At 36.2% G+C, this 25,523-nt stretch overlaps 1 protein-coding gene across 1 annotated transcript in view; it reads right to left on the bottom strand.

The window, feature by feature from the left end:
• Positions 1-291: 291 nt before the first annotated feature.
• The window catches only part of SNAP23 (synaptosome associated protein 23), a 72,830-nt gene continuing 47,598 nt past the window's right edge, over positions 292-25,523 (bottom strand). The window contains exons 2-8 of the mRNA XM_044665103.1: positions 20,647-20,748; positions 18,944-18,985; positions 18,320-18,368; positions 17,286-17,403; positions 4,222-4,380; positions 3,660-3,804; positions 292-2,061 (exon numbers count right to left, since the gene is read on the bottom strand). Of these exons, the coding sequence (XP_044521038.1) occupies positions 1,996-2,061; positions 3,660-3,804; positions 4,222-4,380; positions 17,286-17,403; positions 18,320-18,368; positions 18,944-18,985; positions 20,647-20,703 (636 nt within the window). The 5' untranslated portion in view covers positions 20,704-20,748 and the 3' untranslated portion in view covers positions 292-1,995. The remainder of the gene's footprint in view (positions 2,062-3,659; positions 3,805-4,221; positions 4,381-17,285; positions 17,404-18,319; positions 18,369-18,943; positions 18,986-20,646; positions 20,749-25,523) is intronic.

A 25,523-nucleotide genomic window follows, 5' to 3' on the forward strand; every position in this document is an offset into this window, starting at 1 on the left:
CAGCTCTTTCGGGAAAGCTTTAGTGATAAGCCACTCCTATCAACAGGGACCTTTCAAGTTTGCATATGTTTGCTTCTATCAGATATGTTTTTAACTTCAGTGACAAACTAATAAATGGCATTAAAATTACATATACATTCCTATTACAGAAGTAATTCATCTGCGGGGTTTTTTTGGCAGCAATTGATTTAGTCCCTAATTTAACTAATGCCACCTGAGCAAATCTCAAAGAAAGTATAGTCTGCAGAAATAAATGAACAAGGCAGTCCTAAAAAGGAAACATTTAACATAAAAAAGAAATCAAAAACTTTATTCATGAAAACATGATCATGCTAATGGCAGCTTCAATTTGGCTGTTTACTTACAGACCACTTTTTGTTCATTTCACAAACTAAGTTGACACACTTCTCCCAAAACAATGATCAAAAAGAACTATCACCTTGAGAGAACACAGTTCCACTGGTCAGGTACAAAATTTAATTGCAAGTATCAAGTTGTGATATGTAGAAAACCAGTCCAGAAAAACGGCTGATTTATATATATCAGTACATTAATGAAAAAGGGACAAATATAATCAGGTCACATATACTTTCAGGTGATGTTGGGGACCCAAATCTGATACAGGATGAAGTAAATGTGAAAAAGATAGAGCAATCATATTTTTCTTAATAACTGAGCCAAGCTTATGATTTTCCATATCACTTCTAGTTGAACAGAAACAAGCATAACCTAGAATAGGTAGACTATTACAGTGGAGAAAGGTAACAAGTTTTAAAGCTGGGAGATGTAAGGATATCAAAGCAACTTAACTTTTTTTTTTTTTAAGGTCAGACTTACAGCAACTCCCAAACCCTTCCTCCAAAAACAAAAGCCTCATACCATAATGATTCATGGTTCTGAGGTAAACTTGAATTTACTTTATACAATTTGTCAACCTTTAAAGAAATATCAGTTTAATCTGTAAATTATGTTTAATTTCTCCCAAACAAATGGTATCAACACTGGGATGATAAATTAATGAGGATGCAAGTTTGTATGGGAACATGATGCTACACATATTTTTTATTTTAAACCATAAACTCATGGAAAATGTTCTTGGAAAGTGCACAGCATGAAATGAGATCACAAAACATGTCCATATAGCAATCATCTGGAGAGAAATCAAGTTCCTTTATTTAAAAAAAAAGTTACTCTCTTCTGCCTGTTTTAAGATTTTACGATTTTAAGAACCACAATCTCCAAAACCAAATAGAAGCCAAATAAGTTATTTATTACCACCCTTATCTTAAAGACTTTGTTTTTGGTCCTGGGATGTGATTTCATCTGTGTAGGGAGCTCCAGGAAGGAAACTTCCCCAAACCCCAAATGCAGATAGGCATGTGTTCTGCAACTTCTAGAGTCCCTGGACAACTGCATGGGACACCAAGAGAGGCTGGGTGATTTGCCCAGTTAATTAAATTGATAGTGAACCCAACTGTATTTTCAAAGAGGGATGGGAGATGACTGGGCATTTATGTATGTAACTTTTCAATATAGTTAGGGCCTGTAGAATTTTACTGGTATAACAGAAACAACAACAAATAAACCTCATGCATTCCTCCTTCTTACCCCACTCCCAGAGCATATACGCTCTCCCTCCTCCACTGCTATCTTTGGCAACGCTTAAAAATCCTGCAAGCAAAAATTTGCTTGAGTGGAACAAGAAGAATATATGACAATTTTAAAGGTTTGCAATACAACCTCAGCCTGTACACTGAGGAGAACCCCATAGAGAGGACTGGATGGTTTATAGCAATCTGCTCACGAGGGAAAAGAGCAAGAATTCAAAACCAAATGGCAGGGAGCTGTTTCACTCTTTGCCCTTTCTTCCCATCTCTTTGCTTAGAATGGGTTGTTGGGGCAAAGAAATTTCAAACACTGAAAGGTAGTGAGTGATTCAGGAAGAACTGGAGGACGTAATAGATGAATTCCCAGATGAAGGCAGCAGCAACATCTTTAACTATCAATGAGTTTCTTTGCTTTGGCATTGGCAAGATCAATACGATCTTTGTTAGTATCAGCCTGAAATGGAGAAGGGGAAAAAAGTTAAGAATATGTCAAAATAATGTGAACATGGAAAACCACATCACTGTCCTGGAACAATGCACTAGGCCTCAAGATAAAGAAACCTTCCTAATGAATCATCACTAGCTAAAGAAACTTCAATAACTCAGATAGAGTAAACGACATAAATCTCAGGGAGACTAGGGAACTGTGGCTAGAGAAGAGAGTTGTGACAAACCACAAAATCAACCTAGGCAAATAAGAGGCCCTAAAGAGGACAGAATTAAAGGTCAGGGTACTTCTAATCTACCCCTTAACACCAACTTGGATCTGGAGTTGGTTTAGGGAATTGGTATAGACCTCTTGACCCAATCCAAAGGACCTATATTTCCTAAGCTACCTTAGAATAGAACCAATGAGTTCTAGAATTAGGCAGATTTTATTTTATTTTTTCTGTTTAGTAGTAAAATAACATTTATTTTCTATGGTTGTTCCATCATAACAGTGAAGCAGATTTTAGATCCAACCCAAAGACAATGAAAATAAGCTTGTGCCCTTCAAAGAGTTCAAAGTACTCCCAAATCCTCTAAAAATACACCATAACCAAAGCATGTCTAAATCTGGACTGGATTGTTGGGCTAACTATAGAACAAAATTAGACCCAGCAAATCAGAATGCTTTAGGCCAATATTTGCATTATACCTGTGTAATATTCACAGCATGGAATTTAATAAGCTCTAAGAGAGCTTCTTTTTATTTCATATATATATATAATGTGTACAAAGATGAATGCAAGGTCACCTTCAGGGAGGGGGCATCCCCCTTCCTAGTCCCTTTTCACTGAATTGTCTGTCAGTTAACAAAGAGTTTTTTTCTCTCCTTTTATCATTTATGAATTTATCAAGGCTACTCTTAATCTCTGAAATAGCTTCTTTTTACTTTGTATTATAGGCCAATGAAATAATCATTCTGCACAGCTCATGTCGGGCTTCTATCCGCTGAATCTCAGGATAACTCCAGGTTTGACTGTACCCAAACCCCCATGAGAAAAATCTTTTTTTAATATTTCTCCATAGACCTTGAATTATGACTTGAAGAAGGTGAGCTATTCTTGTCTCAGTTCAAATCTTTGCCCGAGAGGTTTGGAACAGATTCCTCTTGAATAGGGCAACATCAGCTCACAAAATATAGATTCTTGAGTGCCTCCACAAAGTCTCAGGTTTATTACACCTCCCACCTTGGTAGTTTCAATCTCAGTGCCTTTTTCTCCAACTTCTTTCCCCTGTGGAAAATGCCCCTCTCCTTTTCTCTCTAACAATACAAATCCTACCCTCTTTTAACAAGTCCCTTCTCCTTCCAATCCTATTGGCCCCCACTTCTCTAAGGACCCACACAATTTGAATCACATAGTTTGAGTCTTGATTCTCTGCTGTTATTCGGTTTAAAATTATTATTATTATTATTATTGCCTATCCATTATTAAATCTTAATGCTATGAAGATGGTATCTTCTTTTGGGATCTTCCCATAACATCCTAGCCCAAAGCTAAGGGTTCAGAAAATGCCTGACTGATCATTATGGAAGAAAGGAAAGAAGAGAAGCTTTGAGGATCTTACCTTCTCAGTGATTCTCCCTATTTGCTTGTTCTGAGAGTCAATCTCATTGCCCATGTCTAAGGCCATTGTTTTCAAGTTCCCCAGGATACTGCCCACCTGAGTCAAATTTTCTTCCATTTCATCTTCTCTGGCATCATTAGTTATCCTATCATAGAGACAATTAAATATTACCACAGGATTTGTGGCATGCTACAAAGAACTGTATGAGTGCTAGACTAGCTTCTTAAGAATGAAGAACTAACTTTTCAAAAGAAGTCTAACTGATTGCATCCACAACTCTCTTCAACATTTTGCTGTCTTTTCAGTGTAACTAAACATTAAGCAGTGTATATTGAATGGCATTTCTGAAAGATTAGCAATAGTGAAACTCAAAGAACTAATAGAGAAAGAGTGTAATATTTCTGATAAATGTATGTGGAGTAAAAAGCAAATGTCTAACATCTCCCTTAATGCCATTTCCTGCTGTCATCTAAGAACTCATGCAAAGTTATTATTGCACAGAAAGGAAACTCAATGTTCCAAGTTCAAAGAAATGGAAAAAGCTATTGGGAGGAACACATACCGTTTAATGTATCCACCACTGGCTCCTCCTGCAGCTGTTTGCTGAGGCTGACCATTTGTCATACGGCCTGGCTGCTTAGAAACCACATTACCAGGTGAACTGTCTCCACCTTCAGCCCATGTTGCTTTATAAGCCTTGCCAGACTCAAAATTTGCTGACCTACACAAACAAGTCAAGGTTGAGAGGAAATTAAATAAAAGAATTCCAATCTTGTTTTAGTTTGCCCTATCATTGGTGTAACCAAGTAGGGTAGCATTAGAGTATATTTGACATTCCACTAAAATGAAATTCCAAGCATTTGACATTCTAATATAAAGTATAAACATGTCATTCATAATTCTTATGAGAATCTACAAGCTATGAAGGGAGATGATTTAACTCTGAAAGGCTAGGTTAGCTTATGAGGAAAAGTACACTTTTAGTTAATTATCCTGAAAATCAAATACCCAGGCACATGGCAGAAAAATTAAATCAGTTAAGAGTAGGTGATCTTAGACCATTCATCATAATATAAAACAGAAAGAACATAGATAAGTAAAAAATAATCCCCAAACTCATTAATTTCAAATTCCTCTCCACCACACTTTTACTGGAACTAAAAAACAAGTGATATACATCAACCATCTACCAGAAACTGTGCTAAGCATTGTTGAAACAAAAATAAAATAATTCCTGTCTTCAAAAAGTTTACATTCTAGGGGCAGCTGGGTAGCTCAGTGGATTGAGAGTCAGGCCTAGAGACAGGAGGTCCTAGGTTCAAATCCGGCCTCAGCCACTTCCCAGCTGTGTGACCCTGGGCAAGTCACTTGACCCCCATTGCCCACCCTTACCACTCTTCCACCTATGAGACAATACACCGAAGTTAAGGGTTTAAAAAAAAAAAGTTTACATTCTATCCAATAATCTGAAAAAAAAAATCTTTCTATTTGAGGAGTGACTGATAGTCTATCCATCAAACTATATTTTTATTATTACCTGCACCTGAGAATGATGAGACATGAGGCTTAATAAAATGTTTCTTAACTGTTGAGACTTGTATAAATAACTTTACAATATGACTCATAACTAACACTAAAAACTTCCTAACCCTTTGACAAGGTCAAGGAAAAATTAAAATAGCTGGTATTTAAATAGAGCAGAGATTCTTAACCCATTTTTATGTCATGGATTCCTCTGCCAGTCCATGGCAAAGACTATGGCCCCTTTTTCAGAATAATGTTTTTAAATGCACAGAATGAAATACATAGGATTACAAAGGAAGCCAACTGAATTGAAATAGATTGAAATAGAATTTTTTTTAATTCACAGACTCCAGATTAAGAACTCCTAATATGGAGTCTTATGGATTTCACAAAAAGCTTTACATGAGTTATCTCATTTGATCAGTAAGGCTTTGTATAGGTTATTTCAGGTTTTGCTTTATCTAAAGAAATGGAAGTTTCAGGAGATAGTCTTGACCTCTTTGGTATATTCCAAATTATTCTCCAAAAAGGAAATTTTAAAATGGCATATGCAGAGAAGAGATTAAGATAGGATAGTATATCTAATCCTAAATGTGTAACTTGGAGTGCATTTCTGACAAAACTATAATTTTATCTTAAATAGATCAAAGTCTTTATGCCTCAGTACGATATATTCCCTGTTTTAGGACAGGGAGTATATGAAAAAAGTGAATCAAATATTTAAGAACATCAAGAACTGGGGCAGCTGGGTGACTCAGATTGAGAACCAGGCCTAGAGACAGGAGGTCCTAGGTTCAAATCTGGCCTTAGATACTTCCTAGCTGGGTGACCCTGGGCAAGTCACTTGACCCCCATTGCCTAGCCCTTACCACTCTTCTGCCTTGGAACCAATGCAGAAAATTGATTACAAGACTGAAAAAGAAAGAAAGAGAGACAGAGAGAGAGAGAAACAGAGAGAGAGGAAGGAAGGAAGGAAGGAAGGAAGGAAGGAAGGAAGGAAGGAAGGAAGGAAGGAAGGAAAGAAAGAAAGAAAGAAATTAAACATCAATTTGCAACTCAGAGTTCATCAGTTCTCTTTCTGGTGGTAGATAACATTTTTTTTTCATCATAGGACCTTTGAAATTGTCTTGGATCATTGTAGTGACCAGCATAGCCAAGTCCTTCACAGTTAATCATCACTGCAACATTATTATTGTGCACAATAATCTCCTGGTTCTGCTCACTTCACTTTCATCTGTTCTTATAAGTCTTGCCATGTTTATTCTGAAACTATCTCCCTAGTCAGTTTTGCTAGATAGATAAGTCTTGGTTATAATCCTAATTTATTTGCCTTTCCAGAATATCAGATTCCAAACGTTCTGCTCCTTAAATGTGAAAGCTTCTAAATCTTCTTTGATACCAACTGTGGCTCTATGATATTTGAATGGTTTCTTTCTGGCTGCCTGCAGTATTTTCTCCTTGACTTGGGAGCTCTGGGATTTGGCTATGATATTCCTGAGAATTTTCATTTTGGGATCTCTATTTTAGGAGGTGATTGGTAGATCATCTTATTTCTATTTTACCCTTAAATCTTAGATAATGGGGGCAGTTTCCCATGACAATTTCTTGAAATAACATGTCTAGGCATTTTTGTTTTATCATGGTTTTAGGGTAGTCCAATAATTCTTGATCTATTTCTCAGGTCAGTTGCTTTTCTGATGAGATGTTACATATTTTTTCTTTTTTCTTTATTTTATGTTATTGTTTCTTGATATCTCATGGAGTCAGTAGTTTTCAATTGCTCAATTCTAATATTTAAAGAATCATTTTCTTTTTTTCCCCATTTTTTATTGTTATGTAAAACACACTTCTATACTGGTCCCTGTTGTAAGAGCAGTTATACATAACCAAAACCCCAAAATAAACCAAAAATATACTGATGTGAAAGATGACTCCAACAGTTCTTTCTCTATTAAGTGAATGGCATTCTCTGTCATAAGTCTTTCAGGATTGTCCCAGATCATTGCACTGCTGAGAGTAGCCAAGTTTTCACAGACAATCATCATCCAGTATTGCTGTTATTGTGTACAATGTTCTCCTAGTTCTGCTTATTTCACTCTGCATCAGTACCTGCACATCTTTCCAGCTTTTTCTGAAATCATCTTATCTTTTCTTTTAGCACAATAGTATTCCATCACCAACATGTACCACGATTTGTTCAGCCATTCCCCAATTGATGGACATCTCCTCAATTTCCAATTCTTTGCCACCATTAAAAGACCAGCTATAAATATTTTTGTACAAGTAGGTCCTTTCCGCTTTTTTATTATCTCTCTGGGATACAGATCCAGTAGTGGCATCAAAGGGTGTGCATAGTTTTATAGCCGCCTGGGTATAGTTCCAAATTGCCCTCCAGAATGGTTGGATCAGTTCACAACTCTACAAACAATGCATTAGTGTCCCAATTTGCTCTATCCCCTCCAACATTTACTACTTTCCTTTACTACCACATTAGCCAATCTTATAAGTGTGAGGTGGTAGTTCAGTATTATTTTAATTTGTATTTCTCTAATCAAGAGTGATTTAGAACATTTTTTCATATGATTATTTGGCTTTGATTCTTTATCTGAAAAGTGCTTATTCATATCCTTGGACCATTTGTTAAATGACTTGTATTCTTATAAATTTGACTTAGTGCTTTACAAATTTTTGAAATTAGACCTATATCAGAGACATGTTATAAAAAATTTTCCCCCAGTTTGTTTCCCATCTAATCTTGGTGAGATTAGTTTTGTTTATACAAAAGCTTTTTAATTTAATATATTCAGAATCATTCATTTTACATCTTATAGTACTCTCTGTCTCTCATTTGGCCATAAATTCTTCCCTTCTCTAAAGACCTGCCAGGTAAACTATTCTGTGTTCCCCTAATTTAGTTATGGTATCATTCTTTATATCTAACTCATGTATCCATTTAGACTTTATCTTGGTATAAGGTGTGAGATATTTCTATACCTAGTTTCTGCCATACTATTTTCCAATTTTCCCAGCAGTTTTTGTTAAATTACTTAAGTTTTTATTCCAAAAGCTGGGATCTTTGGGTTTATCAAACACTAAATTGCTACGGTCATTTACTCCAGCATATTGTGCATCTAATCTACTCCACTGATCTACCACTATTTCTTAGCCAGTACCAGATTGTTTTGATGATCACTGCTTTATAGTATAGATTGAGATCTGGTACTGTTAGGCCTTCCTTCAAATTTTTTTTTTTTTAATTTTTTCTAGAGTCAGCTTTTGTACCTCATTTTCCAGTTCTACTTTTTAAACAGTTATTTCCTTCAGTCTTCCATTTTCCATTCAGTCTATTCTGCTTTTTTAGAGGTTCTTTTCTTTGGTGAATTTTTGTACTTCTTTTACCACTGGGCCAATTCTGTTTTTTAATATGTTATTTTCTTCAATTTTTTTTGTGCCTCTTTCACCAAACTGTTCATTCTCTCTTCATAATTTTCTAACATCACTCTGAATATCCCAGTTTTTCTCCTACCACTCTTATCTTTCTAACTCTTTCAAGAATTCTTGTTGGGCCTGTGCCTAATTTGCATTTTTAAAAAATGCTTCAATAACCCTCTATCTTTCTTTCCTGAGGTGAGGGAGACAGCTAACACTATACTCTCTCTCCTCAATGAAAATTTTTCTCCATTTCAGATTTTAAAAATATTATAACAAATATGCAAAGTAAAGGAAGTCAAATGTCCCACATTGGCCCTGTTTAAAAATGTCAATCTTTAAGATATAAATTTCAAAGGATTTGTTAAGATGAAAAAATGCTATCTTCTTTCAGAGAAAGAACTGATAAAGTCAATGCAGATCAAAACATACTTTTTTTTTAAACTTTATTTTTCTTGTTTTTTTTGGGGGAAAAGAGGATTAGATTTTCTTTCACAACATAGAAATATGTTTTTCATGACTACACATGTACAACCTATGCTTGCCATCTCAATGAGAGGGAGGTGGGAAAAGGAGGAAGAGAATTTGGAATTCAAAATTATTAAAACTGAATGTTAAATTACTTTTACATGTAATTAGAAAAAATAAAATATTTAAAATAAACAAAATAAACTTTTAAAAAATTTTCTATCTTGCTTGGTTCCTCAAATTGATCACTTCTCTGTATGGAGATGGTTAGCAGGCTTTATCACTGGCTCTCTTGAAAGCCTCATTAGTCATTGCATTGATCAGAATTCCTATGTCTTTCAAAATTGTTCTTTCTCACAAAGTTATTGTGACCTGTTATTTTACCAGTAGTTCTGATTCATTTCACTTTGCTCTGAATTAATTCTGACAAGTTTTCCCAAGTTTCTCATATTTATGCCACAATCATATTCCATTACCTTTACATGCCATAACTTGTTCAACCATTATCCAACTGATGGAAAATTTAAAATCTCAATGGGCCTAGAAATAGCATTACTGAGTCAAAGGATATATCCAATTTAGTGCCTTTTAGGGCATAGTTCTAAACAGATGTATTTTCTATCATACATCACAAAAAAACTCCACTCATAATATCCATGCACATGCAAATATAGCCAGTTGAAGCATCACCTTTAGATAGCAGGTTAACAGCTCAGACTGCGCCAAAAGACTGCATCCTAAAGTTCACTTTGATCAATTACCGAGCCAGCCTCTGGTGTTAAATCTTCATTTTTAGTAAGCATATTAGAAAGGAAAAGATTAGGTAAGAGAGTGAGATACACAAAATAGTAAATAGCAGCAAAAGAGAAGCAGGCTTAGTTAGAATTTTTAAAACAGCATTTAGATTCCTGCCTTGTTTTATAGAAACAACCAAGATCGGAGAATCTGAATAAAAAGGAAGGAAAAAAAAGAATCATGAAGTATTTAAATTAAAGAATGTTTCATTCCAAGCCACAAGTCCATCTGATTGATGATATTCTAACTTAAAATTAACCACAAAGTTCAATATGTACACCAAACCATTTTTCAGGTCTGACAGGTCATAGCAAAATAAGATTTATTTTGCATACGATAATAACACAAGTCTTGAAAATTTTTCACATTTAATTAAGTTCTCAGAAAGTCCAGAATACTTTTGAACCATCTAGTTATAGTATATAGGTAATTACTGTTTTGCTGATTCAATTACACACCATGTCATTTCTCTATTCAAAATACTTTAATGACTTGTGTTTAGTCATTTCAGTCATGTCTGACTCTTCATAACCCTTTTTGAGGCTTTCTTGGCAAGGATACTGGAATGGTTTGCCATTTCCTTCTCCAACACATTTTAGAGAAGAGGAAACTGAAATAAACTGAGCTAAGTGATCTGCCCAGGATAACACATGAATAAGAGTCAATCCAGATTTAAACTCAGATCTTCCCAACTCCAGATCCAGCAGTGTGAGGGGGTTAAGGGATGAAGTAGAAGGAAGGATGGATGGGAGAAAGGAGAGAGGAAGGTATTGGTCCCCAGCCCCAGCAGGGGGAAATTGACCAGAGCCCTTCAGGGCTCAAATAAAAGATCAGAGAGCAACTTTAGGGTTTAGAATAGCTAAGTTTTATTTTAATTAGAAAGGGGAAGGTCTAGGAAAAACTAGGTAGATAGAAAGGGGAAAAGGCGCCAAGAGAGAAAGATCAGGGTAGATAGCATCTGGCAGCCTCCAGGTTCAAGAGGGCAGAGCACAGAGAAAAGGCACCAAACTTTCTCTTTTATACTTTCTCAGGGGGTAGCTGGGTAGCTCAGTGGATTGAGAGCCAGGCCTAGAGATGGGAGGTCCTAGGTTCAAATTTGGCCTCAGACACTTCCTAGCTGTGTGAACCTGGGCAAGTCACTTGACCCCTATTGCCTAGCTCTTACCACTCTTCTGCCTTGGAGCCAGTATTGGCTCCAAGACAGGAGGTAAGGGTTAAAACACACACACACACACACACACACACACACACACACTTTTTCCGACACCTCCCACAAAGGAAGTGGGAGGTGTCGGGGGAAGTTGTAGCAGGGAGCCCTGGGAGACATAGTCTTCCTGGGCTTACAACAATTCCAAACTGCACAGGAGGCTATCCGCTGTGCCACATAGCTGCCCATACCTATTGCTAACAAGTAAAATATGGAGTGTCTCAAAAGCTGTAGTGTAGTTTTAAGATTTACAGTATTCTATAAAGTCTTTTTCTGGGGGAGTGGTTAATTTTACTTAACATTTTTTTTTTTTTAAATTTTAAACCCTTAACTTCTGTGTATTGACTTATAGGTGGAAGATTGGTAAGGGTAGGCAATGGGGGTCAAGTGACTTGTCCAGGGTCACACAGCTGGGAAGTGTCTGAGGCCGGATTTGAACCTAGGACCTCCTGTCTCTAGGCCTGGTTCTCAATCCACTGAGCTACCCAGCTGCCCCCAACATTCATTTTTTTTTTTTTAACCCTTAACTTCGGTGTATTGTCTCATAGGTGGAAGAGTGGGCAATGGGAGTCAAGTGACTTGCCCAGGGTCACACAGCTGGGAAATGGCTGAGGCCGGGTTTGAACCTAGGACCTCCTGTCTCTAGGCCTGACTCTCACTCCACTGAGCTACCCAGCTGCCCCCCCCCCAACATTCATTTTTAACAATTTTGAATTCTAAATTCTCTCCCTCTCTCCTCCCATTGAGAAGATGAGCAATATGGTATCAGTTCCTGTATGAAGTCTTTACACATCCTCCAATTTCCTTTGCAGAGGCATACTCTTGCCTTACTGAATATAATATAAGATTGTTTCAATGTAGTAATCAATTTTGCTCATTTTTTTTCCTCTTCCTCTTTTTTGTTTTTTATTTTATAATGGATGGCTCTCAGGAGAAAAATCAGGTGATACAAAAACAAAAGACATTTTTAAAAAATGATAAGTTGTAATTAGAGAGAAGAATCTCCAAGTTCCAAATCTGAGAGATATATATAATTCTGAAAAATCAAGGTATAAGATGTGACCCAACAGTGTGCAGTTGAAGTAGGACAGAGGAGGTCACTAGAGTTAAAGCATTTAAGAAAAAGGGGCTCTATTGTAAGAAGGGATCATCAACATGAATATTAGCAGAAGAAAAGACTACCTGCATGAATATGTGCCCTAAGTCTCTAAGAAGACATATAAGTAAAGTCCTTATCTTAATATTGTTTCTCTACAAAGAGTAGCTGCTTAATAAATGTTTAACTGAAATGTATGACAACACACTGGATTCTGAAGCCATCAACTGTAAATGATGTTGAGAGCTACTTAGTTAAATAACTAATATGAGAGTATAATCTGAGTATGATAAATTGGGACATTAGACATTTCATCATCCTGGGACTTTTTAATCTGAAGTATATTTCATTTCAAACTAATGTTAATTATATAGTCAGCTGTAATTAAAATGTACATCTTAATTAAAATGTACATCTTAAATTGATTACCTTTGAAGAGAAAAGATTAACATCAAGGACTTGAAAATGGGCTTGGAGATTCAGCAAAAGTCTTTTGTAGGAGCTGGTACTTGATCTGAGTCTTCAAAAGATCCAGGGGTTCCAAGAAGTGGAAGTGAGGAGGTAGAGGGTCCTAAGTATACAGAGGACAGGCTTGGCAGAGGCATAGGGACAGGAGATGGAATATTATATATGAGAAACTGCAAATAAGACCATTTTGGAATGTAGAGTGCATGAAATGTGGAGTACTATGAGATCTATCTAGGACAGTGATGGACGAACTATAGCCAGAGGGCCAGATGTGGTCCCCTGAAATGTTCTATCCCACCGCAAGACATTATTCCTAATCTGAAGAATACAATGAGTAGGATACAATACAATGAAACTTTGAAAGAGTTGCCTTAGAAACAGACTGACAGATGAGCATTTCCTTTCCTTTGGCCCCCTCTTTAAAAAGTTTGCCCATCACTGGTCTAGGACATAGGTGAAAGCCAGATATGGAGAGCTTTAACTTGCTAGATGAGGAGTTTATATATTGTCCAGAAGCCTCAGGAAGCCACCAAAGCTTACTTGATCAGGAGAATGACAGGGTATCACTTGTACTTTAGGAATATCATTCTGGAAGCTGGGTAGAGTATAGATTAGAGAGGGGAGAGAGGGAGGCTCCAGTTAGGCTATTGCTACTATCATCTAGGTGAAAAGAGATGAGTGCCTGGATTAGAGTGCTAGCCCTTGAAATGTAAAGTGGTTAGATGTGAACGATGTTGTGGAAATAAACTTGAAAAAGATGTGGTATCCTATTAGATACAGAGAGTAAAGGGATGGATACCATATCTCTTCTCTTCAAGCCCATAGCTACCTTTTATTTCTTTCAGAAATGAGACTCACTTAAGAGTTTATATGCAGAAAGATCATCAAAGAAAATGGATGTCTCATGGTTCCATAAATACTTCTGGCATAAGTATATTGAAGAGATGATGATGGAGAGGTACTCAGTGTCCTTATTTTACTTTGCTTCCCTTTTCTAGCACAAGTAGTATGGCTTTCATGGAAGCCTGAGAAAAACAGAGCAGCATAGAGCTGAAACACTGCATTTCATAAAGAAAAATTTACCCAAAATAGGTATAGTACAATGGAATCAAGGCACCTACTGTGAATAAATATTTGATCCTTGAAGAAAACTTCAGCTTCTAAACAAGGGAAATTTTTACTTGTCCAATTTTATTACTCATCAGGCCTACCTCTAAACAATTAAAGGGATAAGTTTTTTCATAAAACCAAGGAAGAGAAAAAGATGGCAAAAAGAAAAGGACCTATTGATCAAGATGGATGAAATAATAACAAAGACAGCAGGCAAAGCTACTCAACTTTATTTGAGCTTTTGTTTTCTCCGCAAAGAGAAAATGAGCTTCAGACTGAACAGAACAAGCAAAAATGGCTAACAGGAAGCTGATATCAAAGAGAAGTGAGGTGACAGGCTGCTGATAGTGAGTTCCAAGTCACCAGGCTCCAATGAATTATATTCTAGATTACTGAACAAACAATCTAAAGTGACTGCTGAACCACTGTCAGTCATCTCTGGAAGAATGTAGAGAATAGGAGTGATGTCACAAGACTGGAAAAAGCCATATATTTTCTGTTTTCTTGAACAGTGGGTTAACAGCCTGCAAACTCTAGGTTTGAGTTTGACTTGGAGTCCTTGCAAAATTTTAGAACAAATTGATTATTTAGAACAAAATGATTATTAAATAGTTAAAGAAAATTCAGTATATACTTGGGAAAGGAAGAAATAATCACAAGGAGTCATCATCATGGTTTTACCACAAACAAGTTATGCCAAATGGATTACTAGCTTAAGAGAACATTATAGCTTTAACACAGATTTCAACAAAGCTTCAGACAAAGCTCATACTATCCTTTTGTTGACAAAATGAAGAAGTATGAGCCAGATATAGGTATCCAGGAGAATGACCCAAGTATTTGGCCTTGTACAATTAAACTTTTTTTAATGAGTGATAAATAGGCAGATATAAAATGCTTATCTAGTTTGCAAACTGCACAGAACTGAAAAGGATAAACTTAAATTACAGAGTCAGAATCCAAAAAGGTCTTGAGAAGCTAGAACATTGGATTGAACTTAAGAGGAGCAAGTATATCATTTTAACAATTGCTTAAGTTTCAGTGGACGGAAAACTAAAGGAGTCAACAGTGCAGATGTCAGGTCATGTTTGTTTAGAGAACATCTATAATAGGGCAATCAGGATGATGAAGGAGCTCAAGATGATATCATAAAAGTATAGGAAAGGAAATGGGAATATATAGCAGAGAGAAGAGACTTAGGAGAGACATTATGGCTTCATTCAAACACTGCAATGTGGAAAAATAATTAGATTTGTTCTACATGGACCTAGAGGGCAGAACTAGGCACATTAAAGTTTCAGAAGCCAACTTTATCTCAAAATAGAGATATATTTCCTAATGATAAGAATCATCTAAAAACAGGGGAAAAGTGCTTTGAGAAAATAGTGGGTTCCTCCTTAGTGGAGGCCCACAAGTGAAGTCTGGATAACTACTCATTAGCCAAGCAGAGAAGGGGATTCATGGTCAGCTAGGATGGAGCTAACTAAAGGGCCTGAAAAGTAATATCTAAAACTCTGTGATACTGTGATTTATTTTATATGTCATTAAAGCAATAGGAAGAAAACTAAGAGCCTAAACAAGTATGGAAGAATTTTATCTACTCTGTCTTTTTGATAAACACTAAACTCAGCATTTGAACAACAAGCCAATTTATTCTGGGGTAATATTTTGCAATTATTTACCTGAAAGCCTGACAACAAAGATATAGCTCTTTCATTCCCAACTATTTTGGGTAGCCAAAGAGCCCCAAATATAAAGATTTTGACAGAAAAGCTATAAACAAGTAGAACAGCTGCAACAAGAAGTATGTGTAAGTTGGAATATGTATGAAGCACTGGAAAATGTAAACCTTCAGCACTATGAACATAGTCATTCAACCTTGACAGCTGTACATTGTCACTTTTTATAACTAATTAGAGTAAAAAAATACTGCCAGTGTATTTTCTTTTCATTGAAAATTTAACAGATTAACCCTTTCTCATGAAGGAAATTGTAAGACTGATTTGTTCAAAATTAACCTATAATTCTGAATACTTTAATATTTTCTACTATTAATAAGAGGTTGGCATAAAAAAAGTATAAGAAGAGTAAAATTAATAAGAATTAAATGTCATTTATCATTGTAACAATTCATTTAATGGATATTTGTTTGATGCTATCTAGTAGGTGCTACTCTGAGATGGTCTTGAGAGTACAGCTTTCAAACATTTATCATATAGTTTTCATTGAACAACTACCTAATGGAAAAACTCACCTTAAACTTTAGAAATTTCTTTGGACACTACAATAGTCTAGTCTGGGAATCCCTGTCTACAATTCCAATCCATCCATCAGTTGCTACCTGATTAATTTTCCTAAAACATGGTTTTATGTTATATTTCTAACTCCAGGATCGATAACTAACCCCAAAGACCTATATACTGGTGATCTACAGTAATGCAATATATGAATGTAGGTTCAAACTCTTCGAATTTCCATTCTAGGCATGTACCTAGATACATCATGTACCTAGCCTCATTTCTCAGTAGTCATCACATGAATCCTCTATTTCAATTATTAGACCCATTTCATCACTCTTCTCCTCACATGCCACACTCATTCTTATCTACACGCCCTTTCTCATACTATTACCTCCAAATGGAATATTCTTTCCTCATCTGCCTAATCTAGTCTTGCGTATCACTCAAAGTTGACGATTAGTCCTCTCTTTTCATGAAAATTTCTCCTATTATTCCTTTTTCTCATTTATTTAGCACTTGCAGGCTTGATAAAGAACACCATTTAGCATTTGCTATGTACTTCTAGTATTGTTTATTATTGTTTCTTATGAGTTATTATTGTTTCTCCAACAATATTATGAGTTCTTTAAAGGCAGGATCATTGAGTTAAGAGGTAGAAGGAAGCTTAGAAGTCCTCTAGTCCAATTCCTTCATTTCAATTGCAGGAAACTGAGGCCCAAAACAGGTAAGGGACTTGCCTAAGGCCATACAGATAGTGTCAAAACCAGAAGTATAACCTAAGACCTCTAAATAAATCCATTATTTAGCAACCCATAATGCTGCCGCTTTATGTTGCCTACCTCTACCTGTACTGGGAGTGATAAATGGTAAGCAGACAGGTATTCACTATGGTGAAGTACTCTCTACAAAACCTGCCTTATTAATGGTTATTTATTGATTACTAGTAAAAGAAAATATTAATTTTGTTCTGCTTTTTGATTTCCAGAAACATATTTTCCACCCACTTCTTTCTTAGGCCAAAAAAAACCCAACTCCAAGATATATATTTTAAAACAGAATGGATTTAAATTGTGGCTTTCAGAGATGCAACAAAGTCTTTAATTTAGTCTTAAAACTATACACACATTTCACCAGAAGGGAAGGCAGGAACAAGAGATCTTTCTATAAAGCTTGTATAGCAGTTTAAAACAATCACTGCCACAAAAAAAACAAAACAAACAAAAAAAAAACTTTCACAATATCCTCTAGGTAAACAATGATGAATTTTCAGCTTTGAGTAACCAACTCACCTATTCCAAGGGCAAACACAAAGACCACAACACTTGTTGAGCTCTGTTAACGTCTTCTCTGCTTCTCTCATGTCTTTGTTTATTTGGTCCATGCCTTCTTCTATGCGGTTCAGTTTTTCTAAGAAGAGTTTTTGGAAGGTTATATTTTGGGGGAAGTTACTGGCTATCACAAATGTTCTAGGAAGTCTCCCAACCAGAAAATACTACTGTATGAAGCAGCATAATATGATACAGTCCCAAATCTAATAATGTATTGATCTGATCTAGTAAATGTCTGAAATAGCAGCGAAAGACATAATAAATAGAGAGCAAATACTGTCTGACATGAAGTCAATCTGGCATATGCCAAACTTTAAAGCATCGAAGCCCCCCAATATCAGAATCTGAGTTGACCCCAGGAAGAGCTTAGGGACATAGTTCTGTTTTGGAATCATACAGGTTGAGGTATGCTTTGGAACAAGATACCTGATATTATCCCTAACTCCTTAAGTTCAAACCCCAGAACCTTGAGAACTAGGCCCATCTGACACCGAGTCCCAAGGAACCTACTTGTTTAGGTCACCATTCAGATTTAACCTGATTTCCTGGTTATACAGTAAGTTCTTTTTCTTCTTTTTAAAAATGTAAACACTTACCTTCTGTCTTGGAATTGATGCTAAGTATTTCAAGGCAGAAGAGCAGTGGCTCAATGAGGGTTAAGTGACTTGCCCAGAATCACATAGCTAGTAAGTATCTAAATTGACATTTGAACCCAGGATCTCCACTCTCTTAAGTCTGGCTTTCTATCCACTGAGCCACCTAGCTGCCCCTACAGTAACTTCTTTTAATGCCTCCAATGAAGAAGTCAAAACACTGTACAAACAAAATGTGAATGATGTTTGAGGTAAAGGAAATGTACCATCCAGGTAAGAAAGGGCATTCTTTTAAGAAAAACATTTTGGAAACCCCCATGAAAAGCCGTGTGAATACAGCAAATCAGTACAGGTCATGTGCAGAGTAAAATTTGGAACTTCTTCCAGTGACTCCAAACTCACCCCCTTGTTCATCCAGCATAGTAATGGTTTTGATTCCTGCATCCTGAGACTGAAAGAAGTTAAAAAAAAAAAAAGTCTAGAGTATAGTTAAAGCAAAAGGACTAATATCTACAAACATAAAACAAGAGGCCCCTAGAAAACATGAAGAAAGTAAAATTATAGACAAATTAAGTCAGGATTCTAGATTACATTGTACAATATAGTAAATATTTGAAATAAAAAGCTAATCAGTTATACACTTAAATTATTTACTCCTGCCATGCTATACTAATGGAAGAGGAAAAATCAAGTGTTGACCTTACATAGCTTAATGACATCAACACTTCCTGGTTTCAAACAAAACAGGGAATGTCCTCCGGTCCCTACTAAACTCATTAAGAACACGAATTCAACAAAAATCCCTCCTTGCTTAATTCCTGTACTTGATCAGATAGAACTGATTTCATGTCAAACATAAGGTTATCTGAGCAATAAATATGTTACAGGACATTAATGGTCTAAATGCTAAATAGGCCACAAGCTTGCAATATAGAGATATGCAGGGAGAACAATGGCATCATGTTGTGCCACATCATGTCCACCAAGATACTCAAGAGTAGGCTATTTCTAGTAACATTCTCTTACCTCAATGGCTAAACCCAGGATTCTCCTTGTGCTTTCCAGGGACTAGAAAAAAATGAAAAACAAAGCTTTCATCTAACATTCTAGGTTGCAATGGAAAAGAAGCATCATTTAAAAATAAAAATCTATGTTAACATGTTCAGGATGTTATTTCCTACTATGTGAGAAATCAATGACAACTACCCCTTAAACAACATAAAAACAACCACATTTGTTTATTAAAGTTGCAAATTTATTTTTACCAAATGCTCCAAGAGATACTGGGGGTTATTCAGTTAATCACAGAATTTGACAACCAAAAGGAACCTCTACAGCCATTGAATTCAACTCATGCCTCACAGTAATTTCATTATAACATATCCTAAAAGTGGTTATCCAGCCTCTGGGTGAAGATCTCTATCTCTCAATCTTTGGTGAGGACTGATGATTAAGAAGTTTTTTCCTAACATCAAGACTCTTTGCAAATTCCTTCAGTGTTCTTGGTTTTGCCCTAAGGGACAAAACACAAGAAGATTGATCCCTCTGCCATGTGAAAGCCTTTCAAAAATCTGAAGAGAACTATCATGGTCCCAGCATATTCTTTTCTCCATGCTTAACCTTCCCATTTCCTTCAACTGATCCTCAAATATCAAGAACTCAAGTCTTTCACCATTCTCACGGCCATCTTCTGCTTGGTGTCCAAAAATGACCAACATTCGCCAGATGACATTTGACAAATGAACTGTTACCTCCCTATTCCTAGAGGCTATGCTCCTCCTACAGCTGCTCAAGACTAAATGAGCTTTTTAAGTTTCCATACGAATGAAATTACAGTCCATTAAAACTCTTGAGATATTTTTCAGAACTGTTACATGCCTGAAACTCAAGACTTCACATTTATTCCCTACTGAGTTTCATCTTAATAGATTTTGGTCCAGTGCATTAGTCTATCATGAAATTTTTGGATTTTGTCATGCAGCATATTAGCTATCCTTCCTAGCTTTATGTCATCTACAGATGTGATGAGTATACTATCTCTGCCTTTATCCAAGTCATTAATAAGAACTTTAACTAGCACAAGACAAACCAAAGAGCCCTAGATAATCAATATATCTTCAAATCTATTTTCAAAATCCTCAATCAAAAGTTCAATAAACAGTTAAACACCTACTATGTGCCAGGCACCAAACTAGGTACTGAGGATATAAAGATTAAAAAGAAACAATCTTCATCTCTTCATATGGATAGACTAATCATTAGTAGTAGTAGTAGTAGTAGTAGTAGTAGTAGTAGTAGTAGTAGTAGTAGTAGTAGTAGTAGTAGTAGTAGTAGTAGTAGCAGTAGCAGTAGTAGTATTATACCTCTCACCTGAACTGGTGCAATTGCCTCCTAATTGCATTTTCTGCCTCCATTATCTCCAATCCAACCACATAGCGGCCAAAGTAATCTTCTTAAAGCACTGATTTGACCATGTCAGTCCCCAACTCAAATTTTACATGGCTCCCTAATATCTCTAGTACCTCTGTTTAGGCTAGAGTGTGTTAAAATTTACTTTTAACTTGTTTTTGTTATTGTTGTTGTTTTGAGAAGAGATGACAAGGCAATAATACAAATCATCAGGCAATAAATACCAAATGCATTCTTTTATCTAATCAATCAAAAGGCATCTATTAAAGGACTATTATTTTAATAGCCTTTAAAATATGAGATGTGAAATGAATGTTTACCTCATCAGTCACCTGGTGCGCCCTTAGTTGAATTTCTTCTGCTGACAGATTATCCATTATGGATCAAAACTTGGTAAGCAAAGAAACAGGAACTGAGATATTCTGTTTTTTAAAAAAAAGGAGTAGGTTTCAAGGGTTAAAGTATATTATTTTCACCTTAGAAGATCTCCTCTAAGAGTTACACAAACTGATATAAAGTGAAGTAAGAACCAGGAAAACATTGTAAACAGTTACTACACTATTGTACAATGTTCAACTATGAATGACTTAGCTATTCTCAGCAATACAATGAACCAACACAATTAAGAAGGACTTAAGATGAAAAATGCTATCTCCTTCCAGAGAAAGAATTGAAGGAGTCCGAATGCAGATCAAAACAAACTTTATTTTTACTTTGTTTGACTTGGGTTGGTTTTTTGGGGGGAGGAGAGCCTGTGTTTTCTTTCACAAATGACTAATTAGTCATAAATGTTTTACATGAATGCACATGTATAACCTATATCAAATTGCTCAGGGAGGGGAGAGGGTTGAAAGAGGATGAAAAAGAAAAAGAACATATGGAAATCAAATTTTAAATGAGTGTTAAAAATTGTTTTTATATGTAATTGACAAAATGAAATATTTTAAAAAATTTAAGATCTCTCCCATTAACTTGATTTTTTAAAAAACACATTATGTTTCTAATGTAATCTTGGGGGGGGCACAAAGAAAGTTTTATAAATTAAGAAGCAAGATAATAAAATATTTTATTAGTTTTTTGAGTAAAACATCTTCTACAATTCAAATTCCAAATTCAAACATTATTGTGCAGAAGCAACCTGATCTAATGAAGTTAGAGGAACTAATCTTAAAGAAAGATCTATTTAAATCTTATCTCTGCTACATTCTAATTATTCTACCCTGGCCAAATCATTTAGAAAACTGCACAGTTGTTACAAGACTACACATGTATAATTAATATCAAAATGCTTGCCTTCTCGAGGAGGAGGGAAAGGAAGAAGGGAAGGAAAGAATACGGAACTTTAAAAATTTATTTAAAAGAATGTTAAATTATTTTATTTACATGTAATTGAGAAAAAATGAAAATTAAATGAAAAGAAAATTGCACAGAAAGGTCAATATTATAAGTTATAAGTAAAAAAAATCATAGATTTAGAGTTAGCAAGGACCTATGAGAGGAATTGTTTTTCAACACTGGTGATTTCCCTACAAGTTGAACTTCCACATCTATAAACAAACCAAAAAAATAGTGCAGAACATTGTATTAAGTGCAAGACATAAAGGTAAGAAATGTTCCCTACCCTCAAGGAACTAATGGTCTAGAAGGATAAGATACAAACAAATGCCAAGGGAGTTGAACACAATGACTTCCAGGGTCCCTTCCAGCTCAAAATTTATAATTATGTGGTCAGATGAACATTGCATATTATATTAAGTGCACTAAAATGCAGCCATACACATGCAAACATACATGTCCTAGGGAAAAGGCTCAGAGAAGACTTCATAGAAGAGGAGGTGGCACTTGAGTGGGGCTTCAAATGATAAAAGCAAACAAAGGGAACATTCTAGACATAGAAAAGAATGAGAGCAAAGGAAATGAAGCAGGAGGAAAATGGAAAGTATAAGCATACAGTTTACAAAAGAGATAAATAGGGAGCAGCTGGGTAGCTCACCGGACTGAGAGCCAGGCCTAGAGATGGGAGGTCCTAGGTTCAATTCTGGCCTCAGACACTTCCAAGCTGTGTGATCCTGGGCAAGTCACTTGACCCCCATTGCCTAGCCCTTACCACTCTTCTGCCTTGGAGCACAGTATTGACTCCAAGATGGAAGGTAAGGGTTTTATTTAAACCCTTTTTAAAAATTTAATTTAATTTAACTTAATTTAAATAAATGAAATTTAATTTAATTTAAAACCTTTATTTTATTTTTAAAAAAGAGAGAGATTGGTTCTGAGTTAAGATGGCAGCAGAGTAAAAAGCAGCTGCTTAACCTCTCCTAACCGAAGCATACAGGACTCCTCAAGGGGACATAAAAACAAATCCAGACAAACGAAGGGACCCGACAACGGGGCGTAGCATTGAAGGTACGTGGAATGGGGGCATTTCCATGCTCTAAGGGGGTGAAACAGCTCTCACTAAAACATGAGCTGAGAACCCCTCCCCCCCACTACCACCTACAGTGCCAAAGCCAGTTCACAAGAGTTAGAGCAAGTTTGGGGCATCCATTAAGTCCTTGACAGCTACCTGGGGTCACCAGGACCTGTTCCTGAGAGCAGCAAGACTTAAGACCCCAAGAGGCTAAAGAACACGTGGACTTGAACACAGATCCTGAACACAGGCAGGGTCACAGCTGCAGACACAGACTCTGAGCACAGGCTGGGACAGTGGGTGGGGACCCAGTGCAGAGGTGTGCATGACTGTGGAAGCAGCGCGCTGAGACTGTTAAAGGAGCTTCGGGCAGAGGAACAAGCAAGGGGACCACCAGGAGGCTTGACCCTGAGAACAACTAGACCTGAGACCTCAGGAGCCCAAAAAGTACAGACAGATCCTGGGCGTGAAGATAAAGCTGAGAGGGCTCTGGGCTAACAATGGCAAGCCAGAGACAAGAACCCAAGAAGAGAAAGATCAAGAAGAAATCTTTTAACACTTGACAACTTTTACACAGAAAAAATCCAGACAACAGCAAACAGCAGAGGAGAACAAACAAGTAATCATATCCAAACCTTCCCAAAAAAAATGAAAACTGGTCACAAGCTATTGAAGATTTCAAATCTGAGATTATAAGAAAGATGGTAAAGAACTAGGAAGAAAATAACAGTTTAAAAGGCAGAATTTCACAATTAGAAAGTAAAGCTCAGAAATTAAATGAATTGATAAGCAAACTGAAGACCAGAAATGACCAGCTGGAAGCCTTGAAGAACCAAACAGACCAGATTCAAAAGGAAAACCAAAAGATTATAGCCAAAAAACAGTCTCTAAAGGCTAGAATTGGGCAATTAGAAAAAGATGCCCCCAAATCAAAAGAATTGATGAGCAAATTGGAGACCAAACTCAAACAGCTGGAAAACAGGATAGACCAAATCGAAAAGGAAAATCAAAAGAATATAGCAGAAAACCAGTCTCTAAAGACAAGAATTGGGCAAGTAGAAGCCAATGATCTCTCAAGACAACAAGAACAAACAAAGCAAAGTCAAAAGACTGATAAAATAGAAGGAAACATGAAATATCTCACTGAGAAATTGACAGATCAAGAAAACAGGTCTAGAAGAGATAATTTGAGAATCATTGGTCTTCCTGAAAAAGCAGAAATTAATAGAAATTTGGACTCCATACTAAAGGAAATTATTCAGCAAAATTGCCCTGATGTTCTACAACAACAGGGATTTAATATAGACATTGAAAGGATCCATAGATCGCCCTCTACACTAAACCCTAAAAACAACCCCCAGGAATATAATAGCCAAATTTAAGGGCTTCCAAGTAAAAGGAAAAATTTTACAAGAAGCCAGAAAGAGACAATTCAGATATCAAGGAGCACCAATCAGGATCACATAGGATCTGGCAGCCTCCACACTACAAGACCACAAGGCTTGGAATATGATATTCAGAAAGGCATGAGAATCTACAACCAAGGATCACCTACCCATCAAAAATGACTATATACTTCCAGAGGAAAGTATGGGTATTCAATAAGATAGAAGATTTCCAAGTATTTGCACAGAAAGACCAGGACTAAATGGAAAGTTCACTATCCAACCACAAAAACCAAGAGAAACATGAAAAGGTAAGTAAGAAACAGAGGGGAAAGAAAGAAAACTCGTATTTTAAAATTTGCCTCTTTAAGGGCTTCAATAAGATCTAATTATTTGTATTCCTATATGGAGAAATGTTATGTGTAATTCTCTGTAGTGAACTCTATTCACTATTATAGTATCCACTATTATAGTAATTAGAAGAATTATTCACAGGGAGAGGTTGGAGTACTAAATGGTCTAAGATGATAAGGGGGTGGTTGGGAAAGAGGGAGGTGAATAGTAGAGGACACCAAGAGAAACTCGAATGAATAAGAAAAATAGGATATTCTCTTACACACAAAGAGGGCATGGGAAGGGGAGGGGATAAATACTATTATAAGAAGGAGAGGAAGAGAACATTAAGAGGTAATATTTAAACCTTACTCTCAGTGGAATTAACCCTGAGAGGGAAGAGTAGCTATATCCACTGAGATATAGAATTCCATCTAACCCTACTGAGAAAGTCAGAAGGGATAAACCAAGGGGAGCAGAGGATGTGGTGGTCAAAAAAGGGAGGGGAAGAGAAGGGAGAGGGAATTCATTAGGCCTTAAAAATAAAAAGAGGGGAATAACAAGGGAGGGGATAGAAAGGGTAGCAAATCAAGGGAGGGGACAAGGGTTACTGGTTTAAAAGGAAATAGCCTAAGAAGAAGGGGTAGAACTAAGAGAGGATACCAAAATGTTGGGGAATACACAACTGATAATTATAACTCTGAATATGAATGGGATGATTGATTACACTAAATTAAAAAGCTTTTGTACAAACAAAAACAATGCAACCAAAATCAGAAGGGAAACAACAAATTGGGAAAAAAAATCTTTATAACAAAAAACTCTGACAGGGGTCTAATTACTCAAATATACAAGGAGTTAAATCAATTGTATAAAAAATCAAGCCATTCCCCAATTGAAAAATGGACAGGAGACATGAATAGGCAATTTTCAGATAAAAAAAAAATCAAAACTATCAATAAGCACATGAGAAAGTGCTCTAAATATGTATTAATTAGAGAAATGCAAATCAAAACAACTCTGAGGTATCACCTCACACCTAGCAGATTGGCTAAAATGATAGAAGGGGAGA

This window comes from Gracilinanus agilis, chromosome 2 (assembly GCF_016433145.1).
Source record: "Gracilinanus agilis isolate LMUSP501 chromosome 2, AgileGrace, whole genome shotgun sequence".
Taxonomy (NCBI): domain Eukaryota; kingdom Metazoa; phylum Chordata; class Mammalia; order Didelphimorphia; family Didelphidae; genus Gracilinanus; species Gracilinanus agilis.